This window comes from Chenopodium album, chromosome 2, assembly GCF_948465745.1.
Source record: "Chenopodium album chromosome 2, dcCheAlbu1.1, whole genome shotgun sequence".
In the NCBI taxonomy this organism is placed as follows: Eukaryota; Viridiplantae; Streptophyta; class Magnoliopsida; order Caryophyllales; family Amaranthaceae; genus Chenopodium; species Chenopodium album.
The window spans coordinates 5,252,036-5,275,316 of NC_137835.1; the positions used below are offsets into that span (position 1 = coordinate 5,252,036).

The 23,281-nt window shown below is 33.3% G+C and overlaps 3 protein-coding genes across 3 annotated transcripts; all 3 read right to left on the reverse strand.

Annotated features, from left to right (window-relative positions):
* Positions 1-590: 590 nt before the first annotated feature.
* On the reverse strand, positions 591-3,451 carry LOC145580726 (transcription factor bHLH71-like). Its single transcript, XM_081637845.1, has 3 exons — positions 2,720-3,451; positions 1,531-1,962; positions 591-992 (listed from the first exon to the last, which is right to left on the reverse strand). The coding sequence occupies exons 1-3, from the start codon at positions 3,128-3,130 to the stop codon at positions 885-887; spliced, it is 951 nt and encodes a 316-aa protein (XP_081493971.1). The 5' UTR covers positions 3,131-3,451; the 3' UTR covers positions 591-884.
* Positions 3,452-4,402: 951 nt separating this feature from the next.
* Positions 4,403-17,821, reverse strand: LOC145580734 (uncharacterized protein At4g17910-like). Its single transcript, XM_081637852.1, has 16 exons — positions 17,670-17,821; positions 17,511-17,574; positions 17,358-17,403; positions 13,381-13,514; positions 10,371-10,444; positions 10,196-10,277; positions 10,001-10,090; positions 9,407-9,480; positions 9,184-9,271; positions 8,809-8,935; positions 7,418-7,522; positions 7,008-7,137; positions 6,879-6,930; positions 6,741-6,785; positions 5,273-5,371; positions 4,403-5,140 (listed from the first exon to the last, which is right to left on the reverse strand). Exons 1-16 carry the CDS (start codon positions 17,723-17,725, stop codon positions 4,988-4,990), a joined length of 1,419 nt encoding a protein of 472 aa, XP_081493978.1. The 5' UTR covers positions 17,726-17,821; the 3' UTR covers positions 4,403-4,987.
* A 570-nt stretch (positions 17,822-18,391) lies between these two features.
* On the reverse strand, positions 18,392-19,288 carry LOC145567214 (RING-H2 finger protein ATL29-like). The gene has a single exon (XM_081626466.1). The coding sequence runs from the start codon at positions 19,286-19,288 to the stop codon at positions 18,392-18,394; it is 897 nt and encodes a 298-aa protein (XP_081482592.1).
* Positions 19,289-23,281: the final 3,993 nt, after the last annotated feature.

Consider the following 23,281-nt stretch of genomic DNA (forward strand, 5'->3'; position numbering starts at 1 on the left):
GTGATAAATAAAACAGGTCAAGTAAAAAAGAACAGAGGAAATATAAGTTAGTTTGCAACCTAAGAAGCATAACAAAATGTGTATAAAGCCCTAAAAATGAGTACAATCAATATTGACTTTGGTTTGATTATTTACGCACTAGAATGAATGAATGGCATAGAAATATAGAATCCTTTTTATCTCAAGATGGAAAATTATCTTTCCTTCAAAAAAAAAAAAAAAGGAAAATTATCTTTAAGGCCATACCCTCACGGGCTCACGGGGAAGGAGTATAGGCTATAGCACTGCATAATATTACACATGAAAGATGAAACTGAATTTTGCATCTAACATCAATGATCTTGGATATATGGGCCAAAGAAATATTATCATTGATCAGTTGGGCCATTTACGACCGAAGCCCAATGAGTAACGAGTCCAGGTTCAAGAAGTTGACCCAATTGTGATACTTTTAGGACAAAGATTATATTGTCAATCTTCATTAAAGTGTTCATGTTTGTAAGCAAACTACATAGTAATAGTACAGACAAACTTGAATAAATAATAACACAATCCAAGCACTAATGTAAATTCATGATCAATCTAATTGTGAACCCTGAAAACCTTTTAAGAACAAAGATAATTTGCGTGGAAGCCTATTTAGATTATTAAGAAACAAGCAAGGATATTGCAGTGTTACCTAATTCACTATTCACCCTCGTGAACCACTATATAGAGCGTGTGAATTGGTACGTGGTGCATATGTACCATGGTACACTTTGGGATACATTTAACAAAACTAAGTCACAAATTACATTCCCATACTGTTTTTACGTGCCCGTGACATGGGTAACAATGAAATATCACAAAGAGGTACTTAAATGAAAATCTAAAAGCTAAAGGAGCTAATATGCTAGGAATGAAGGAGCAACATCTTGCTCAATTATTCTAAGCATGTGATGAACTGCCTCTGCAATACTATCTACAGAATTGAGCTGGCAACCCTCTTCCACCTGCAATGAGAATGTTCACTTTCATAAAGCTTAAATTGTTTGAACTTCCCAAATTATGTCAAAATAAAGGCATATCTGTTTATAGTAAATATAACAAATATTGAAAACATGCTATTTCATTATGTGGTCTTGCATTAGCTAGCTAGGTAGTGATTTGATTTTTGCCAATAAATGAAGCTATATTTGTACAATGATCAATTATTTTCATAATGGCGATCTTGTGTCTTACTTCCACTAGTACACTCTTAAATTAAAAAGTTGTACTTAAGTTATACATACAACTAGAGGTGGCAAATTGGTCGTTCAAATTAGCATTGTTTCGGGTTATTCTTGTTCAAATTATTTTCAATAATATGTATACAATATAAGTTTTCAAAAATCATCAAATTTAGGTTAGCTAGGTCAATTTTACTCAATAGTCAAAATCGAGTAATCTAGCTTTGTATACAACACTGATGATTATACACAGGTCTGTTTTGCCAAGAAATGCATATAGAGAATATAACAAAATGTAGTACAAGTGTACAAGTATACATACCTTCGCGCTGATGGAATACAGGACTAAAGGGTCCAAGGTGGTGACACTAAGATGAAGGATGGTGAAACGAAATGTATGGAAGCCAGAAACCAATTTTGATAATTGCCTTGGGTTTTTCTTCGAAAGGATTCTGATATTTGCATGGGTTTCGATCAAGGTGACCTCAACTTCGGCTGCTGCAGCTTTGCTCTTTAAGGTATACTTGTTACCAAGTTGAGAGAAAGAGTGATCAGAATCAGAGAAAAATTCTGGTAATGGAGTTAGCAATGTGCTGTTATTGTGTGTGGTGGTGGGAGTACTGTGACCGGTTTCTGATCTCATAATTTCTGCTTGCTGTAGCAAGATCATTTTCTGAACTTCGAGGGAATGCACAAGATGCTCAAGCTCCTTCACAAATTCTATAGCACCACCAACTATTGAGGCCTGGTCACCCTGCAGAAATACCGAACATTTGTGTATAATTTCAAAGAAAACAGAGCTTAGAAAATAATGTTAGGCTAATTCTATGAAGTCTTAACCTAAAATTGCCAAACATACAACACAAAAGAGTTTACAATCAAAACTGGGTGGAAAAAAAAGCTTCATCAACCCAGAAATAGGCCACATTCATTTAAAGTTCGTCTCAAAATAATGTCACTTTCTAAATGTAGTTAATTCAAACATATGAACTTTATCATACAACTCTTAATGGTATCCTTATAAGAATTCTTAGAAATGATTGCATTAGTAACAAAAGCTTTGAATTGTGAAGTATTATCATGGTGTTGTAGCTTTATTCGTAAAATTATCCTCTTAAAAGCCTATCTGAAATTGACCTATTACTTAGAGACGGAAAATAAGAGAAATAATTGACATCCTAAAGAGTAAAAAATGGTACGAAAGAACCAAAAGTAGTATGAAATATACGTTTCTTATGCAACACTGATACGATAAGAGGTGATCAGCACTATCACAGATTAAAATGATCACGTTTCTTATGTAACAAACTAACAATGATAGATAGGATAGATAAGAGATCAGCACACTAATATAATGTTGATGACTTCTATTACACTATGCATAATCAAAGTTATTGTGCATGATTTTTCATCATACATATAAAAACAAACACTGTTTTAAACAAGAAACTTACTAGCTCAAGATTAATGAAACAGTGAGCATCAAAATTGAAAAATACTTAAATACTGACCCTTTGAGCATAAGATTCAGGCATGAGGGATCGTAGAACAGCAAGGTGTTCATTCATCTGCTTACGACGATTCCTCTCGACAGTAATATGAGTCATCCTCTGTGTCTCAGCTTCTTCTTTGTTCTTGCAAACTTTTGGCTTTCTCCTCCTCTTCTTCTTTCCTTGCACCCCCAAATTCACCCTCCGGCTGTCTGTTCTATGACTCGGACATCCAGACGTACCACCGAGGACTTTAGGCTGTTCCACAACGACAACATCTTCCATAATGCCAAAATTACTTCCATACATAGTAGGAGCATTCAGAGTTTCATATACCATGAAGTTAAAGATATCATTACAGTTAGGTATTGCTTCTAATGCCATCTTCTCTTCCTCCCTCGCTCTAACACTTAATACGTCGATTATATGCATATAACTAGCCTAACAAAGAAACTTCATCAAAGAAACAGAAGAGTTTGAGACTCATTACTATCTTATACTCCAATCAAGCTTAACATAGAGAGGGAAGGCTAAAACCCAAATTAAAAAATTACGTGAAACTACGAAAAGCAAAGCACGTGAGAGGGCAACCTGTTTCAGGAAAACACACTGAGTTTCTGAAGAAGTATCAACGGTAGTGAGTTAGAGATGAGCAGTGTTAGTTTTGTTTTCCCAAATTCAAAAGGATGCTACCCAAGAAACTGCCATGGTTTTGCTGCTAGGGAAGGTGAAAAAGGGGGCCCAACAAAATTGCATGAAAATGAGTATAGTTACAAATATTACAAGCTGTTCAAAAGCTACACTTCATATATTCACTCTAGGGCCCCTGAGAGAGGTCCTCAATTTGTCAGGTTAACCCATTGATTAGTGGACACCTAAATCAACTTATTTGTCACTCGCATGTCATAATCACTTCTTTTTAACTCATTACATTTAACTATTTTTTGGATATATAACATGAGTTAATTGTCTAGAATCAATGTTTTTATGATTTAACTTAATTATTAAGTACAAAGACTAGTACAGTATTAGTTTCTGTGATGCCAACTCTACCTTATTATGTTAAGTTAGCTTAAAAGTGTTCCATTTCATGATCAGGCGATTCGCAGGTGGTATGAAGAACCAGAGTAATAGGGTAACACAAGATTCTAAGGTTTTACAACACTCAATAAAGGATTTATTGCAAAGTGAGACTTCGCTACTTTGGTCTAAGTTGGCAAAAGATCAGAAATAATCCCGCCGTCCTTAAATAATAGATCACTCACTAAACTTTGCTACATTTTAAACTACTATGGGAAAAGTTAGTACATATGACGACACAGTTACACACGAGTTATTCATGAAATCAGCAAACTAGAATCAAATAGTGTAAACCATCAAGTGTTCAACAAATACGAGCAAGTTAACCAAAAAACGGAATTCGACCATTATATGATGAAATTACTATGGAGTACATTATATGGTCCCGAATTGAAACCGGGGTGAAAACAACATTAGTCATCCACAACACCCAAAACCCCTCAAAGAGGAGGTTTTATTGAATTGAAAAGGAGGAAAAACTGTTTTCCTAATCAGGTGAAGAGGACGGGAGGTGGACCTGGGTCATGGTCCAAGCTGCCAGAGTTCACATCAGAGGGATCCATGTGAAATCTTACCCATGAAAAAAGTACACATTATAATCATTAACATGTAATGTAACAAAATATGAACAAATTATAAAGTTTTTCTGCTGTTTTATATCATAATAATACATCGAATAGCGACATTTTGGTATCTATAATACAATCCCTAGACAAATAATCTCTTCTCTATTCCTGTCATTATGCCAGCTGATAGAAAGGCATATCAGAAAGCTCACCTTTGCATGAGGAGAAACAAAATTACAAAAAAAAACATCTTCACATTAATATGACCTGTAATATTATGATCATGCTATTTTGATATATTATAGAGACAAATGTCCTCAAAGAAAACAATGAAGCAGATGCATGTGGCTGATACTGAAAGCGCCCCCGAACCAACAAATCAGAAAATGAAATGTAATTTGGATAAAACCTATGAGGTTGTATCTATCTGTACTGAATAAAGAACAGATACAGTTCAGAAAGAAAGCATCAGGATTAGAAGAAAATATAAAGCTTTGGGAACTGATGAAGTTCAATCTGTTTAAATTTCTGTTTAAACGATGAGCTGTTCAAGCAAATGTTTCTTACACAATACACGTTCAAGGTAATGGTAGAGAAAACACAAACAAAATTGGCATTGGTATAACGCTGAAATGACCCATCACTACCAAAACTTCAACCGAAACCCATAAAAACTCGCAAGTCCAGTGAAGAAACTCAGAACAAATGCATATAGCACTAAAATAACCAAGGCTTGATTTGAAGAAGCAAGCAGAGTATTGATAGATAAATTTACCAGTCCTGTTAGTAAATTTGCCTGCACAAAGGGAAAATTAAATAGAGAGAGAATCAACTCAAATTGAACAAATTAAGAGAATAATAATAAGGGAAGATAGAAAATAACTTAATTATTATAACAAGTACCAGAAAATATATAAAGCTCATTTACCAGAAGGAAGGATGCCAATAAATTTTGGTCAAAAGCTCCTTCAAGTGCCGTGAAGTTACTCCCAGGAGTGAACTCAGAAAGCATAAAAATTGCCAGAACCTATCAATTTTAGCAATTATTAATGTTAAATGATCAAGATTTTTCTTATTAATGTTAATGCAAAGATATACCCACTCGACATTACCCCAATGCCTATAAAGATTATTGAAGTTTTATCAGAAAAATCTTTGCACCATGACCCAAGCCTGAGCTATACAAGAGTATTAAGTATTAACATCACAGTTAAGCGATTAAAGTAAACAACATACTTGTATTACTATTTAATTTGACCATGATTTTGTATCATGAAGCATAAAATCCTAAATCTTAACTTCCAGCAGCAATTACACAGTAGAACTTATGGCCCAAAGTTATTTCTCTGATTCTGCACAGAAAAGTACTAAACCAATATACGAGGAAATAAATAGGTGCTAGATACACCTTGAAAGAGGGAGTTCACTACTAAAAGGCATGGTCCCTATTTCCAGGGAATGAGAAGATTGTGACAAAATACCAGGTTGAAGCAGAGGAGAACATAAGAGGCACTGAAGGTGCATTCTGTACAGTGATTTTTGGAAGATGGGTATGCCCTTTCAAGATCAAATCATGTTGCTTCGTGAGCACAACAAGAGATAAGGGATTAGATGTATGCTATAGAACCAGAAAAGCATCTCATAAATTTCAACAGGAATGCTCAAGTTTTCAGTAATAAGTAGCAGTAGCAAAAAAAGTTGTACCAAAAAAAAAAAAAAAAAAAAAAAAAAAAAAAAAAAAAAAAAGATTGAAAGTGTTAGCCGGCAATGGTTTATCCACAAGGACCACAATAATTCAAGCTCAACTACCCTAATTATCAGTCACAGTCACTGAATATATGGCACAGTTGGAGCCAGGGATACAAGCCGCAGTAGTTACCAATAACAGAAGGCTTTTCACCTTAGTTTCTGGCAAGTTGCAACTATAAACAACAGATGTGTAGTATATCTTTTGGTATAAGTGGAAAGCCAAAAGCCAAATGTCCAGGCCAATAATCTATTTCAATAATAAGCCTGGGCCTAAAAAAGAGCAATTACATTTCAGAATAGGGGTCCTTCCAGAGTTCCAGTTGGTAGAACGAGAAACTCCATCACCCAATGTCATAGGTTCAAATCCTACAAAGTGTGATTCCTATATAATAAGAAATGGAAACTCTTACTGCTCAAGCTGGTTAATTTCCACGATTGAAAGTAGTGATTTAGAACTTGAATTATAAAATCAGGATTTGATAGAACATTCTAAGTAAACTCTCAACCAACCACACTTCAAGTTGTATACTGTAAAGATAAATATTATATACAATACCACAGTTTACAAGCAACACAAATCTTTCTGTAACAAAACAATCAGACCAGCTGATTAAAGAAAATAGAGGGCAGCAAGGAAAATAGAATACCTCAAAATTTACAGCCAACACAAGCATCACATAAGCCATGTTGCACTGAAAAATATAATAAGAAATTTAATTAAGTCGGAATAATTAAATAGTAAGCTAAAATATTATAATATTAACTCAACATCATAGTAGCAAAACCATTCTCCGTGAGACTTGTTCTACATGCAGGTTTAAAACGAGAGTCAACAGCCTACATTGGTGAGAAATGATTAGCAGCAGAAAACCACCGAATGACTACTAAATCTAAGTAGGGACAAAGAAATCTACCAGAGTAAAACAGAAACAGCACAGACTCTGTATCTTGTCAGCTGATCTCTATGTGAAGAAGCAGAATTATTGTTCTTAAAGAAGAGTTGATAGCCTAGCTGAACACCAATCAGATACATACCCAGATATCCTAAGAATGAGAGACCATTAACATCAGACATTTACACACTCCCTAAACTACATAGAATTTTAATTTTTATGTAAAAATAGATTTAGCTTCAAAACAATTTAGAAAATAAGTAGCAACATATGATGATACACAAATATCTGATAGACAGCTTTCTTTCCAAACCCACTTGCAGCTTTTTTCTAAGAATTTCCTTCCATACAAGACATTGCCAATTGCCAAAGGTTTAAAAAAATAAAAAGGGGAGGGGGGGGGGGGGGGGGATGTGCTTAAAGGCCCTTACCAAATATACTAAAAATGCCTTCTTTGTTTTGGCTTATAATGTCCAATCCTCTAACATCCGACAGAAGATAAGTGTTTAACCCCTGCACCAAAAAAATTTGATACCCTGAAAAACTGATGAGTCAATTTAATCAACAGGGAAGAAAATTCATAATTGTCATTAGAATGACATCGGCAAAAACAAATAAGAAAGGGAAATTTAAATATGAAAACCCTGAGAATCTGAGATTGACAAAGTTCTTGTAGTAAATTTACTACATAGTCACTGCTCATAACAGTCCTACGATTTTATGAATTCACATCATACCCCACTGACCCAACATTTAAAGGAAACCAAAGTTTCCAATTGTATAACTTTCAGTCGTCATCACAATAACTTTTTATTCAACATAATCACATGCTAATCTTTATCTTTATCAGCACTCTGACTTGACATTGTATTTTTTTTCCCAATCCCTGGAAAATTTCACATTGTTATTCATTTTCAGTTTACGGCTTTAGTTTTTTCCAAAATTTAATTTATGTGATGCAGCAGGAAAAAATAGTTTTAAGGTCTTGTATTTTTTATTTTCATTCAAACACAACTTGGTGCAAAAGAAGAATATGTGTCACAAATAGGAGGGAAATACCAATTTTTAAGTATACATCAAATTTATATTAGATTCTCCTACAAAGTAACTTTTCATGTAATTGTGCATTGTAAATATAGATACTGACTCCCTCCATTTCTAAAAGTTCTTCCATTCAAATGTACACATTTGTTAGTACACATCTTTGATCATTGGTATCTCTAATTACGAATTTCAAAAATTATACAAACTAGATATTCTTTAAGCACTCATTGATATAAATCAAACAAGACCCCACATGACTATTTTTTCTTATATACCAGTAATAGGAAATAATTTTGAAGATTTGTGTATAGTTGCAAGATTCTAAATAGGAAGAACTTAAAGAGACAGATTAGTTTTTGTAAGAGATTATCATAGATAATTTTCACCCTTTTATAGTGCAGTGCAACAGTTAAAGAGTTAAGAGGATTGAAAGAGGTCTCATGAATTTATTGATTTTTCTGATTAGTCAGTGGAAAAATTAATTTTGAAAAAATATCACCAAATTTGTCATATATTTGAAAACATATTACTATGTCTACAGCATCATGGAAATTAAGATTAGGGCATGCATTTCGTTCTGCCTCAGATTATTAAGAGTTATAGAGTATAGACCCAGTTTACAAAACTAATGTTATTGTGGCCGAAGGAAGATGGAATGATGTGAATCTTAACAAGACTCAAGCCCACCGTGTGCACGAAGGCCACGAACTATGGGACACACTATTACTTAAATTATGAAAACCTTTATCATGTAGATATTCACACAAGGAAAACATACCTATAAGGATGAACAGACCTAGAACCCCACAATATTGTGGATGAACATTGATTGCCGATGTGAGAAGTGAGATTGCAGCAAGAGTGAAAAAGAAATTCCAGTGCACACCATATTCTCCCACATGGACCTAAGATGACAAAATGACAGATAGATGTTACAAGAATCTCTTCAACTAAAAAAACAATGCAATGCACATTCATGGACAGGGCCACACTGTCAGGACTTCTTATACATCTGCAGAGAGTAGTCAGAGACTCTCAATCAGAGGTTACTAACAATAAATTGCTACTAATTATCGTTTAATTGAAATTTAGGGTTGTCAAATGGGAAATTTAAACCATAACAATGTAAGACAAAAGTCTTATTAATCCTCACCTGATAATCCACTCCTGAAGTTGAAACGAGACGAGCAAAACCCAACAAGATCAGTGGACATGTAGACTGAAGGACAATCTTCCATCCTCTGAGGTCACATAAAAATCAGCAGAAATAAAATCCAAATAATTACAATATAAAAATTGTTTTAGTAATAACAAATACAAAGTAAACATAATGGATGCCACATACGTTAAGCTTAACAACAGCAAAACAGACTCACCCTGAAAATACGTTACGAGCGTGCCGTGAAACCAAGGCATTAGCCACCACAAATGATCCCACTCCCAGATCCATCTGATACAATCATATTAATAGGAATAAGTTACAAAGGACTTTAAATTTCTATACATATTAAGGCTGACTGGACAGCAAGAAACAGTGTATAAAACTATAAATTTGAAGTATCTCACAAAAATTTAATAGCCAAAGGTACTCCCTCTGTTCACGATGCACTGTTCTAAAACAAATAAGAGAGGCTATCAAGACAACAAGGAGTATAAATTACTAAGTGACAAGGACAACACAGAAAGGCCTGGATTACAAAAGGCATTGCATTTAGTTTCTTATTCAATATGTAAATACCACATCCTATCACTAATCTTAAATTTAAAGTTCTTCCATGGTATTTGCGGGCTGCAATTAGCAGGAAATCCAAAAGACCTTTCCCATGATGGTCATCCCCACTTAGGAACCAAAACAGCCCAAACAGGTATTCTGAAAGAGGGATATTTTAATGACTATGTCTTTTCAATCTAAATTTGTGAATCAATTTACTAAAAGGTAGAAAAGATACATGAATCAACAACATTCTTACCCAACTGGTTCCATAGGTCTCAGTCTTTGCGTATTTTCGAGGAAATATTTTGAAGTCAACAGCAAGTATACATATACATGTAATTATCATCTGCAGTAATCATCCTTGTGAGACAAAAGGGACCTTATGAGAAAATAATCATACAGTTATAGTGCTACATCAAATAGTTACACTTAAACAAGGTAAATCTTTTACCATGGCAACTCTGAACGATGATATACTTTTCCTTACAGTATCACAAGGTTGGTGGCTTCCAGGAGAAGATGATGTACTGTATCTGCCCATATGCACACAGAAAATTAAAGGTCATTAATCACCAAATTCATGTTGTACCAATAATTTTTGTTACTTTGCATGACATAAGAACTACCTTTTGACTAGCATTAAGAATAGAAGAAATAACGTCAGCAGTAGTGCTAGTTTATGTATCCATTCTGACAAAACCTGGAACCAAAAAAATCTTTTGTCAAGTTGACTAATCCTTATATCACTGAACTATTATACAATTATGTGTACAATCACTAAACATATATCAAAGCATATAAATGCAAGCTTCCAACCATTTCGAAATGACACAATATACAAGTGATACAGCCCCATTCAGAATCCAATTGCCGCAAGAAATCTCAGAGATGGGAATTTGATGCATTCTATCCCATTCTTTTGTATTGTTTCAAAGATTTCACAATGCTAGGCGCAAATGAAACTCATTTCCAAACTAAAAACCAAACAGCCTAGACTTAAGCAAAATAATCTGCATGGACATGGACATGGACTTGTGAGCAATAAAGTAGAGGAACTCAGTAGCACACAGATGATTGTTGCACTACAATTCCCTAGCATTAATATTAAAGGCTAAATACATCACCTACCCTCTATATGATTTTCCATTTCTGTACTTTGTACAGTAAATTTTTTTATTATAGAGGTCTACTGCAATATTTATTTCAATTTACAAAGTACATCTACTTTTTGACTTCAACAGTTAAGGGGTTCATGATTTGCTAGTTCTTCACTTCTTGAAGATGAAGCAAGAATAGAGAACAGGACAAGTGCAGGATAGACTTTCTGTAATGAAAATTTAACTGTTCTCCAATATTCTTTCACAGTGAAGTTTTGAAAACATTATGTATAACATATAGCATACATAATATAGGACTCTATAATAAAATAGTGTTGTTAACAATATATATATTTATATTCTTCAACAAATGATTGTATGCATGAGACATGATACTTGCATAATTTATTCATATACAATAAAGTACAATACTTATTTATTTTGGTAAAATATACTTCCTCCATTTCATAAAAATTGCAACACTTCGTCCAAAAATCTCTCACACTTTTAGTCAAAGTGTTGCAATTTTTCTGTAACGAAGGAAATAATAATTATTTATGTAATTTATTACTGAAAAGGGAGAAAATTCAGGAAAATAAAAATAATAATAATAATAATAATAATAATAAAGCGTGACAATTTTTGTTGATAAAGATGAGATGAAGTTTCATACTTTCATTCCATAGGTTATGGATACTTTTCCATCTTGCATTTAAAAGGCTTTCATTCATTTATTCCATTATGAATGAACAAATGAAAACAATCAAACTAAATTGAACATTGAATGATGTTGAGTAACAAACACAGCACCAATATATTATTATAGTATAATAGTATGATATAAACAACAGCATGATGGAAAGTTGCAGTAACTAGTAAGTAAAGAATTTAGGGATAATCAACAACACCAATGGAGATGAAGGATTCCCAAACACCTAAATAGGAACCTAAGATGCCAAGTTGGTGACTATTGAAAACATCTCTTGCAACTCTTCACTACCAATACAACCTAATTACGAAATAACCACATAGCTTAACCAATCACAATCTCAAGACTAAGACTTTATAGACCAATTAAATGGCTTCTTATGGTTCCAAACTAACTTATATGACCCTGGAGGGCACCACAAGCATTCACTTCACTTTTAGAAAAAAAATTCCGAAATAGGCCCAAAAGCGTGGATTATAATCTTTAATTTCACACAACTTTTGACTTTTTCGGACCCGCAAAGAAAAAAAGTTGGGGTGCTTTCCATGGACCCTATGACACCCTGGGAGGCCATTTCCGTGGTTGAAACCATCCATTTTGCCTTTATTTAGCCGTTTTTAACTTACGTCTTCTTTATTAACAAAAGGCCACCGCAAGACTTTGTATGACCGACTAGTGGTCATATATGGTTCTAAACAACATTATATGACCCCAAGATGTATCCCCTGCAATCCCAAGAGTTTTTGACACCAGGTCTCAAAACCTCCAAAATCGATTCGATTTCGTGTATTAACCTTCAATTTTGGGCAATTTTATATTGTTTTGGACCGGAAAGAAAAGAGGGAGCTTCCCATGACACCCCAAAAGGCCATTTGGGTGGTTGGGACCATCCACATTGCCTTAATCATCAAGCTATCCGTTTACATACATCATACATGCATCCCCTCGTTAACAATATGCCACGGGTCTTTATGTGACTAACCAGTGCCCATGTATGGTTTCAAAACATTATATGATCCAAAGATTCATCCTCTATCATCCCAAAAAAATTTGACACCAGGTCCTGAAACCTTTGAAATTGGTCCGATTCGTGTATTATAAATTCTCACCTCACAACCCTTCACGTTAATCTGCCAATATAAAGGTACCAGCAAGATCAAGGATCAAGACTAAGAATGTGTGTCATTTTGGTCTTGATTAATTAGCCAATCAATTTGCCTTCTTACACAGAGAAAATGCGAAGTTTCAAGCATACACTCTCGAACCATGGATGAATAATCTAATAGATTCTAATAGATGAGCAAAGGGTTAAAAGGTTCAGATTAGATAAGATAAGAGTTAATAAGTTCCAATAATGTGTAATAACACCTTATATGTGGTCCAATAATATAAGATAATAAAGTTTTGAAAAATTCAAATAAGTTTAGATAAGTTCAAATAAGATAAGTGTGGGATTAATAAGATAAGTAAATTTTTTTGTGATAAAAATACTACTTAAAATTAAATTGATGGTGTGCGAAAAAAAAAAAATTATAGATTTATTAACATAACAGAGATGTTTACCATGCACTGGATTGGAACTAGAAGAATGCTAAGTCTCTAACAATGAGAGCAGACCAATCAGCTACTAAATAAGAATGGGATCTTATGCAAGAGTGCAAGATTTTTAAAAATTTGGAAAGGAAGAACATGACTTGAACACTGATAAAAATTTTAGATCAATAATATTGAACCAGACAAGAAAATCTAAATGTGAAGTCATCAACTCATCATAATTCTTTCCTTGGGCATTTTATATAATGCTCCCGCACTATACATGGATCAACTTACAGTGTGAATTAAAAGAATAGGAACAACAATGAAGAGAAAATCCACAGCCATTGACACCATGTAGGTATTAGAATACTTTGCAGTAGCTGAATCACCATCATCTTTCTTTGATGACCTCTGCGATTTAATGGAGCCTAAAAAAAGAAAAAGAAAAAAAAGGAAAATTTGTCAAAAATAAGTCAAGCTTTGTGTGATTAGCTCAAAATAAGCCAACCTTTTAATTAACTTATAATAAGGGCCTGTTCTCATTGACTGAACTGAGCTGAGCTGAGCTGAACTGAAATGAATATTTTATAGGAGAAGGAAATTAGGAGCTGAGCTGAACTGAATTAAATTTCAACGTAAGAGAACAGGCCCTAAGTTAACTACTTAACTTTTAAGGGATATTTTCTTTGAATGGCTCAAATGACCTACAACCTACCAAAGGTCATTTTTGTTTATTTTAAATTAATGATTAAAAAAAACTTCAATAAATCTTCAAAAAAAAAACTTTATAATAAAAAATCAATCAATCAATCAATCAAAGCCTTAATCCCAAAAGTGGGGTCGGCTAACATGAACCAAATATGATTATTCCGTGTAGTCATCAACATAAATCTTTCTCCTCCATCCCTTACGATCCAAAACTTCATCCTCACGTAAATCCATGCACTTCATATCCTTCCTCACTCCTTCCAACCAAGTCATTTTTGGTCTCCCTCTTCCTCGTTTAATCCCTCCATGATCCCACTCTTCCACTCTTCGCACCGGTGCACCCACGGGTCTCCGTCTTACATGTCCAAACCAACGCAGACGATTTTCCCTTAATTTATCTGCAATGTCTGCCACACCTACTTTCTTGCGAATAACCTCATTTCTGATTCTATCTCTTAAAGTGTTTCCACACATCCACCTTAACATGCGCATTTCCGTAACCTCCATCTTTTTAATATGCTCTTTCTTAGAAGCCCAACATTCTGTACCATAGAGCAACACTGGTCTTATGGCAGTCCTGTAGAATTTTCCCTTCAACTGTAGGGGAATGCTGCGGTCGCATAACACTCCCGTGGCCGCTCTCCATTTAAGCCACCCTGACTTAATTCTGTGGGTTACGTCTTGATCAATGTCACCATTCTTCTGGATGATCGACCCAAGATACTTAAAACATTCACTCATGGTCAAATCCTTTCCATCCAAACTCACCACTTCATTGCTTGTCCCCCTCTGATTGCCAAAACGACATACCAAATATTCAGTCTTACTCCGACTTAGCTTAAACCCTCTAGATTCCAACCTTTGCCTCCATTGCTCCAACTTAACATTAACCCCGTCCTTAGTCTCATCCACCAAAACGATATCATCCGCGAACAACATACACCATGGAACCTCATCTTGAAATGGTCTAGTTAATTCATCTAGAACCGTTGCAAAAAGAAAAGGGCTTAATGCAGACCCTTGATGCAATCCGATTGTAATAGGGAAATCTTTTGTCAACCCTCCGCATGTCCTCACATTTGTTGACACATCCCGATACATATCCTTAACTAGGTCTACATACCTTCGTGGGATACCTTTCTTCAACATTGCCCACCAAAGTATCTCTCTTGGCACCTTGTCATATGCCTTCTCTAAATCAATAAAGACCATATGAAGATCTTTCTCGTTTACCCTATAAAACTCCATCATTTGTCTTATCAAATGGATTGCCTCCATAGTAGATCTCCCAGACATAAAAAAACCCAACCCCAGTACTGACGAGCTCCCCCGCCACCCTCACCTTTTGCTGGCCTGCCTGACCACCGCATAAACCCCCTTACCCACAAGATCCGTTTCTTTCTATCCCCTCCTACTGCCAACCCTCCCCACCCCCATATCCCTCCTCCTCCTCCCCCTCCCTGAGCGCATGCCAATCCCCTCCCTAAATGCCGGCCAACCTAAACTCACGAACCCATTACCCATCTCGCATCAACCCAATAGCCACCCCAAGAAAGCATCCCACCCTAAAATCAATAAAAATAAAAATAAAAAAAAAATAAAAAAAAAAATAAATAAATAATAATAATAATAATAATAATAATAATAATAATAATAATAATAATAATAATAATAATAATAAAATAAAAAATAAAAAAATAAAAGAGAAAAAAAAAATAAGAGAGAGAGAGAGAATGAGCAGAGACGGCAATGAGAGGGGAGAGAAAGGAATGGGCAGTGGGGGGGGGGGGTGATCAGCGGTAGCCGGCAGGGGAAGGATATGGTTTACAGTGGTCAGCTTGTGTGTTGTGGCCGTTAGGGGAGGGCAGGGATGGGGGTTGCTCTACGGTGGGAGAGGAGGGGGATTTTTTAAATTTTGCAAAAACAATTTTAATAAAAACATTAATTTTAATTAAAATTTAAAATGGACCAATTATATTATTACACGTGGCATATTTAACCTAAACAACCGGTTTCACACAAAAGCAATGGGGTTATGACTCGTTTTTGGAAGATATCCTATAAAGGTTAATTTATTTTAGTTAATTAAAAGGTTGACTTATTTTGAGCTAACAACATAAAGGTTGGCTTATTTTTGACAAATTTTCCAAAAAAAAAAAAATCAATCTTCTAAGCATTTGCAACAAAGAGTAAGTAAAAATCCACACATGATGGAACTTTTAAAGCTTAAGAATGGACAAACACAGATATACTTTTCATGTTGTTTACTAAGTTACTTCCTCGCCCTTTGACAAGCAATATAACAAAGAAGATGCATCACATAAAATTCTTATATTGAGATAAACATATTCCATAATTTAAAAGGATAATATATGATTATAGGTGTAGTAGTGAACCTTGGTCAAAGATGGGAGAAAAGAAGATAACAAAACTTCAGGAAAAAAAAAACACAAATTAATGCTGCAAGGTTGAACTTAACTATCATGAAATGTAGACAGAGCAGAAACAGGAAGGCGTAGATGTGGATAAGATAAGCCATATTACCTTTTAAAACTTCATTTTTTCACAAACGAGAGAAACAATAAGAGCTTGTATTGTTCAGAACTAAGACCAGTACATATAGTGACATCCCAATTATCCCATCCATTCTAACAAAGGAGAATTTTCTATGATCTATCAGCATATGCTAGAGGAAAAATATTGCAATAGATAATCCTCATGTAATCTTTCAAGTGACCAGGTTGAACTTACATACTTGTTAAAGCTAGGCCTCCGAGTTCTAAAGATGAGAAAACAAACAAGATGGAGAAAAAAGGACCTTATACTAGTAGCTATGCTTTTGAAGTTGGAATAAATTACTAAACATTCAAGGGCTTGGAATAAATGTAATTAAAATCCATAAGAAAGCAGGAGAAATTTTTTAAGCTCGGTACCTAGGATACTTTTGGAAGTTTTAGTTCAAAAAAGGGTTATGTCAATATAACTGGATTCAAATGCTTGAAAATCCAAAGTTCCCTTCCAACGTGGGAGAGAGTATATTAGTTCCTATGAATCTTATCTTCCTTATAATACATTTCCGTTCAACAACTAAAAATAAGAAAGGAAAATTTAGCATAATGTAGTGTCAAGAAAAGTTCTATAGATTGCGTTGTATACTTTGGAGCAAACATCATCAATAAGCCAATACCTATGAACAGGCAAGTAAAGGGATTCGGTTTTATGAAGTTCTTCCCTTGCAATATCCCACATAACTTTATTCAATGAGCGAACCACAAGCATGGAATTAACTTCAACCATCTTCTCACAATCTCAACTATCATTTCACACTCCATCTATATCATATCAAAAATATTCCAGAAACAGGATTCTCCTGCGTCATATGTTCCGATACCGAGCCGTGGTAACTAAATTCATTTCAACAGTATAACAGAAACCCTAATTGTTCTATTCATTGACATAGCAATCATCCTACTTATTGCACAATAGAATTCATATATTTTACATAGAAATTACTCGTAATCATAGCTAATTTTAACAGCTGCTGTATCACTAAAATCACATACCAGAAACGTAGTTAAATCCAATTGCACGCCGAAGAAGCACAATAATCTGAGAATTAGTCAAAAAATTGCAACGAATTCAATTAATTACTCCATACCAAAATTGAAATCGAACAATCAGAAATCAACGAAGTAGAAATATTAAAGAAAACTCACGGGAATCACGAATGAAATTGAGAAAATGTCGAGCAAAGATGATCCAGTTAAGTTGCTAACAAACCTAAATTTGATACAGCCACAAATTTACAAATCAATCAAATTAGATTATTCAGGGTTGAAATCAAAAGAGGAGAGAAAGTTGAAGAAATGGTTAACTGTTCTTTGAGATGCTTGTTATGGTTAAATGACATTGTCGAAGAGAAATCCTCCATTGATGATGTTGAAAGGAAATGCTACTGTTTTTCAAGTTTCTGCACTTTTTTATTGTATGAGGAGAAATACCCATTTGAAAATGAAAGGGGCATCAATTTAGAGATATCTTGGAATCGGGAGAGACCTCTAACCGTTTATTATTCTATTTCAAAAAAATCATATGACAATATTTCTTAAAAAAGAACCGTATGACAATACGAAGAATTTTCCTTATAACCCGTTATAAGCGTTTTTAGTTCTAATACTAGTAATTCATTCTGAATGTCGAACACTTATATGTGTTGTTTGAAAAGGTTATACAAGTATTTAATTTTAACCGTATTAGCATAGTCAATACTTTGTAAAAGTATGACAATGAGAAATACAGAGTACATATATGAGCACAATATACAATATTGTATGTAACTAAAAAAAATCCCAAATTTTTAAAAATGTAGTACTTTGTATTTCTGTGTGACATATAGTGCTATTTTATGATAGCAAAACATGCAAATCTTCTACACAATTGATATAATTGATAATACAAATAGTCTAAACCTACATTCCTAAACTAATTAAGTAGCCAAAATTCAGAATTAGACCCAAAAAAAATATAAATAGAATGGTTCTTGTGATGAATCATGAAGAAAAGGAGGTAAATCAAATGGTGTAGAAAAAATAGATTGTTATACGTTGTTAGCTACTTGTGCAAAATCAGAAATTTCTCCAAAAACTTGATGACTTCTTGGTGGTGTGCTTGTACAATCTCCAATTGCAGTACAACTTAACGTGACAATATGCTGCTTGTTTGTGATGGTTTCTTTGATATGCTTTGGTAATCTTAACGTATATTTATAGTCATCCTCTTTATTCCTATTCCTAAATATTGAATGTCCGGTAGAATGTGATCTTGGAAACTTTTCACTTATGAACGGAACTTCACCATTTCCCTTACCATCAAACAATATCCCTTCATCAATAGGCTCATTCTCCTCCTTAATCACAATGCTAATCGCGTCATCATTATCTCTAGGATCATTTCCATCGATGGTTTCATCTACATTATTGTTTCCGGTACTAGCTCTTGTACTCTCAATGTTGGGAAGCCTCTCGGGTGATTGCCTCGTGTCTAAGGCATCAAGGTTTCTCCGACAAACCGGACATGATTTATGAGACTTGAACCACAAATCGATACACTCTTGATGGAAGACATGGCAACAAGTCGTCAAGAGTCTAAGGACATCATTATCATCAAACTCGCACAAGCATATAGCACATTCAAGGCCGAACTTGTCACGTCGATAATCTTTAACACTTGAATATGTAAATGCTGGAAATGAGTTTACAATGCTTAAGTCTAGGCCAGGAGGAGTAAGGCTAGTTGGATTAATAGGAGTTCCACTAGGAGTTTGCCTATTATTCAAAGAATTAACTATGTTTTCAAGAAAACATCTACAAAAATATATAGAAAAGAAGCCTACAAAAAACATGACTAATAGAAGTATGGTTAACACGAGTGTAACGGGTGGAGTAGGGTCTTGAGGAAATGGTGGTTCGGGAATAGGCGCATCCGACGTCGACATCGGCGTATTGATGATCAAAGGGTTTGATTATTGGCCGGAAATTTATTACTCCGGCCTCAACTTTTTGCATTTGAAATTTTGGTTTAGGAAATTAAACAACCATATTCTACCCCGATTGAATTTTTTATTTTTTTTCTTCTTGTGTGAGACTATTTTGTGAGGGTTGTTTTGAGAAAAAAGAGGAGAACTTCAAGAGCAAATATGCATGAGATTAGTGCATGGGTTCCTTAAATAAAGGTTTGACATGTAATTGAAGTTGAAGTGTGTAAGAAGTATTACCTACCATTAGTGTTGAGCGAGTCCTTGTGAGAAGAACTAGGAAATTTGTTAAAGAGGTTTAATTTACAATACATGAATGAATGAATAATGACATTTTTATCAAGAGATTAGTGGTTAATAAAGAGTTTGGTGTAAGAGTTAAGTCTATCACTTGATATAATTTAATTTCCTCAAAGTTGTTACTATAGTATTGCAAGTTATTTCTACTTATAGAATACATTTACTATATTTGATTTGGAAAAGGAAAAAGTAACCAACTATATGAGAAAATGGGATTGCTACATAATTCCTCTAATTTAGATGTTGGGTTAGTGTGGGCCAAATTCTATAGCCCAACTTATTATATCTCAAGATTGTAGATTTATGTGGACAATTTGAAGAACTTGTGTAGAAAATTTCACACACTTCTTCCACTACCATACATCACTTATAAATATAAGGTGTTGGGCATCATTTGGAATAATGTATCCACATACATCATCCTCCAAACTAAATACTCCGATACCCTCATACGCTCTATGAGTGTCCCTCATGATTTGAGTTTCTACATACACACTATCTCTCTAATTCACTATCCTTAATTTCAGTGGCGTATCCAGGAATTCAGAAGTGGGGGTTCGGTATCGTTAATTACAAAATAAGATATAGCCCCCCGGTCATTTAAATTGCAACGTTGAGGATTTTACGCTTGTCAATGCAAATTTTATAACTTAAATATCTTAGATTATATTTTTGTAAAAATTAAAGAAATTTGATATCATTAAAGCATTTTTCTAGACGAATTGAATATAACTAGTTACCATTTGACTAAATAATAAAAAAAAAAAAAATAGAAAGTTAAATTTGAATGTAGGTTACATGGTAATCAAACCTTTGACCAAAGGCCCAAAGCGCATCTAATGATGCGGACCAAAACCACTGAGATCCACTAATTTTCAACTATCATGTACGCACATCAACTGTATATATCCATTTTTCATACTTTATGAACCAAAAAAAAAAAACTTATAATTTTTTCAAAAAATCGGTGGGTTCAATGAACCCCTTGAACCCCCCTAGATCCGCCTCTGCTTAATTTATACTACTCCTTTGTGAGTTCGTATAGTGATAGTTCTCTTATAATACTTACCATTTAATTTCAAGGGTTCTTGAACTCTCCTATTTTCATATACTAGATTTTTCGACGCTCATCGTTCATGGATTTTTTGATAATTTTCCCACATTAAATATTGTGTATCTATTTCACTACTTATCTTGCCTTTATCTTTCTCTTTAGAGGTTAAAGCTTTTATTTTGAGCATAAATTCTTAATTGTACATTAAAAATACATATTGTCGATCAAGCTAATGACTTGTGATTTTATTTGAATTGTTTTAATATGATCGATCAATTTTAATATATTGTCCTTTAAAAATTTAGACAAATGCACACAGTACAATTGTACAAATATATGATCAATAAAAATGAATGTCAAACTGGCTTAGTGCACTAAGGGCCTGTTCCGATTGACTGAACTCAGCTGAACTGAACTAAACTGAACTGAACTAAACTAAACTGAGCTGAACTGAGCTGAACTGAACTTAATAATTAGTGATTTTTAACTACGGATTAGTGATCTTTGATTATTTATTACTATACATATGTGTATATACAAATGTACATATTATTATTATTATTATTATTATTATTATTATTATTATTATTATTATTATTAATATTATTATTATTATTATTATTATTATTATTATTAATATTATTATTATTATTATTAATAATTATTAATTATTGATTATTATTATTATTGTTGTTGTTGTTGTTGTTGTTGTTGTTGTTGTTGTTGTTGTTGTTGTTGTTGTTGTTGTTGTTGTTGTTGTTGTTGTTGTTGTTGTTGTTGTTGTTGTTGTTATTATTATTATTTATTGATGATTATTATTATTATTTATTGATTATTATTATTAGTATTATTATTTCAATTATTATTGTTATTATTATTATTATTGATTGATGATGATTATTATTATTTATTACTTATTGATTATTATTATTATTATTATTATCTCAAAAACAAAAAGTCATACAACCTACAATAAATTAGTGGGAAGCCGAGATACAATCTGGGCCCCCACTCCTCTAGCTATAGCAAAGCCTACCCTAGTAAAAATATGAGCTGCAGCAGGTGCTCCAATGCCTTGCGTCGTCGAGAACCTCTGAATTCGCTTAAGCAACGCAACAGCCTCCTTCTCTAATTCACCAAACGATGAAAAGGAGAAGGGAATGAACCCATATCCAATCGCCTGACAACGAGCCTCATACTTATTATTATTGTTAATATTATTATTATTATTATTATTATTGTTGTTGTTGTTGTTGTTGTTGTTGTTGTTGTTGTTGTTGTTGTTGTTGTTGTTGTTGTTGTTGTTGTTGTTGTTGTTGTTGTTGTTGTTTGTTGTTGTTGTTGTTGTTGTTGTTGTTGTTGTTGTTGTTGTTGTTGTTGTTGTTGTTGTTGTTGTTGTTGTTGTTGTTGTTGTTGTTGTTTGTTGTTGTTGTTGTTGTTGTTGTTGTTGTTGTTGTTGTTGTTGTTGTTGTTGTTGTTGTTGTTGTTGTTGTTGTTGTTGTTGTTGTTGTTGTTGTTGTTGTTGTTGTTGTTGTTGTTGTTGTTGTTGTTGTTGTTGTTGTTGTTGTTGTTGTTGTTGTTGTTGTTGTTGTTGTTGTTGTTGTTGTTGTTGTTGTTGTTGTTGTTGTTGTTGTTGTTGTTGTTGTTGTTGTTGTCGTTGTTGTAATAAGAGCTTAAAAGAATGAAATTTGGCTTTATATCATTAGCAATATCATTAGACGTAAATTAAGAGTTGAACTGAACTGAACTGAATTTCAACGGAAGAGAACATGCCTTAAGATTAGAAGAGTAAAAATCATAAAAGTCAAAGGTTTAATATATATTTATTTTGAATCAGGTGAAATTATATGTTTAACAAACATTTAATTCTCCATTCTAACTTGATTTATTAGACAGAAGGAATTGTTGTAATTTGAGCATAATTAAGGGTCTGTTCCGATTGACTGAACTCAGCTGAACTGAACTGAACTGAACTGAACTTATTAATTAGTGATTTCTAACTACGGATTAGTGATCTTTGATTATTTATTGATTATTTATTACTATACATATGTGTATATTCAAATGTACATATTATTATTAATATTATTATTATTATTATTATTAATTTTGATTATTATTATTATTATTATTATTATTATTATTATTATTATTTATTGATTATTTTTATTATTATTATTATTATTATTATTATTATTATTTTTATTATTATTATTATTATTATTATTATTATTGTTATTATTATTATTATTATTATTTATTGATTATTATTATTATTATTTATTGATTATTATTATTAGTATTATTATTTCAATTATTATTGTTATTATTATTATTATTTATTGATTATTATTATTATTATTATTTATTACTTATTGATTATTATTATTATTATTATTATTGTTGTTGTTGTTGTTGTTGTTGTTGTTGTTGTTGTTGTTGTTGTTGTTGTTGTTGTTGTTGTTGTTGTTGTTGTTGTTGTTGTTGTTGTTGTTGTCGTCGTTGTAATAAGAGCTTAAAAGAATGAAATTTGGCTTTAAAAGAATGAAATTCAACGGAAGAGAACAGGCCCTAAGTGTAATAACAAAGTAATTTGTATT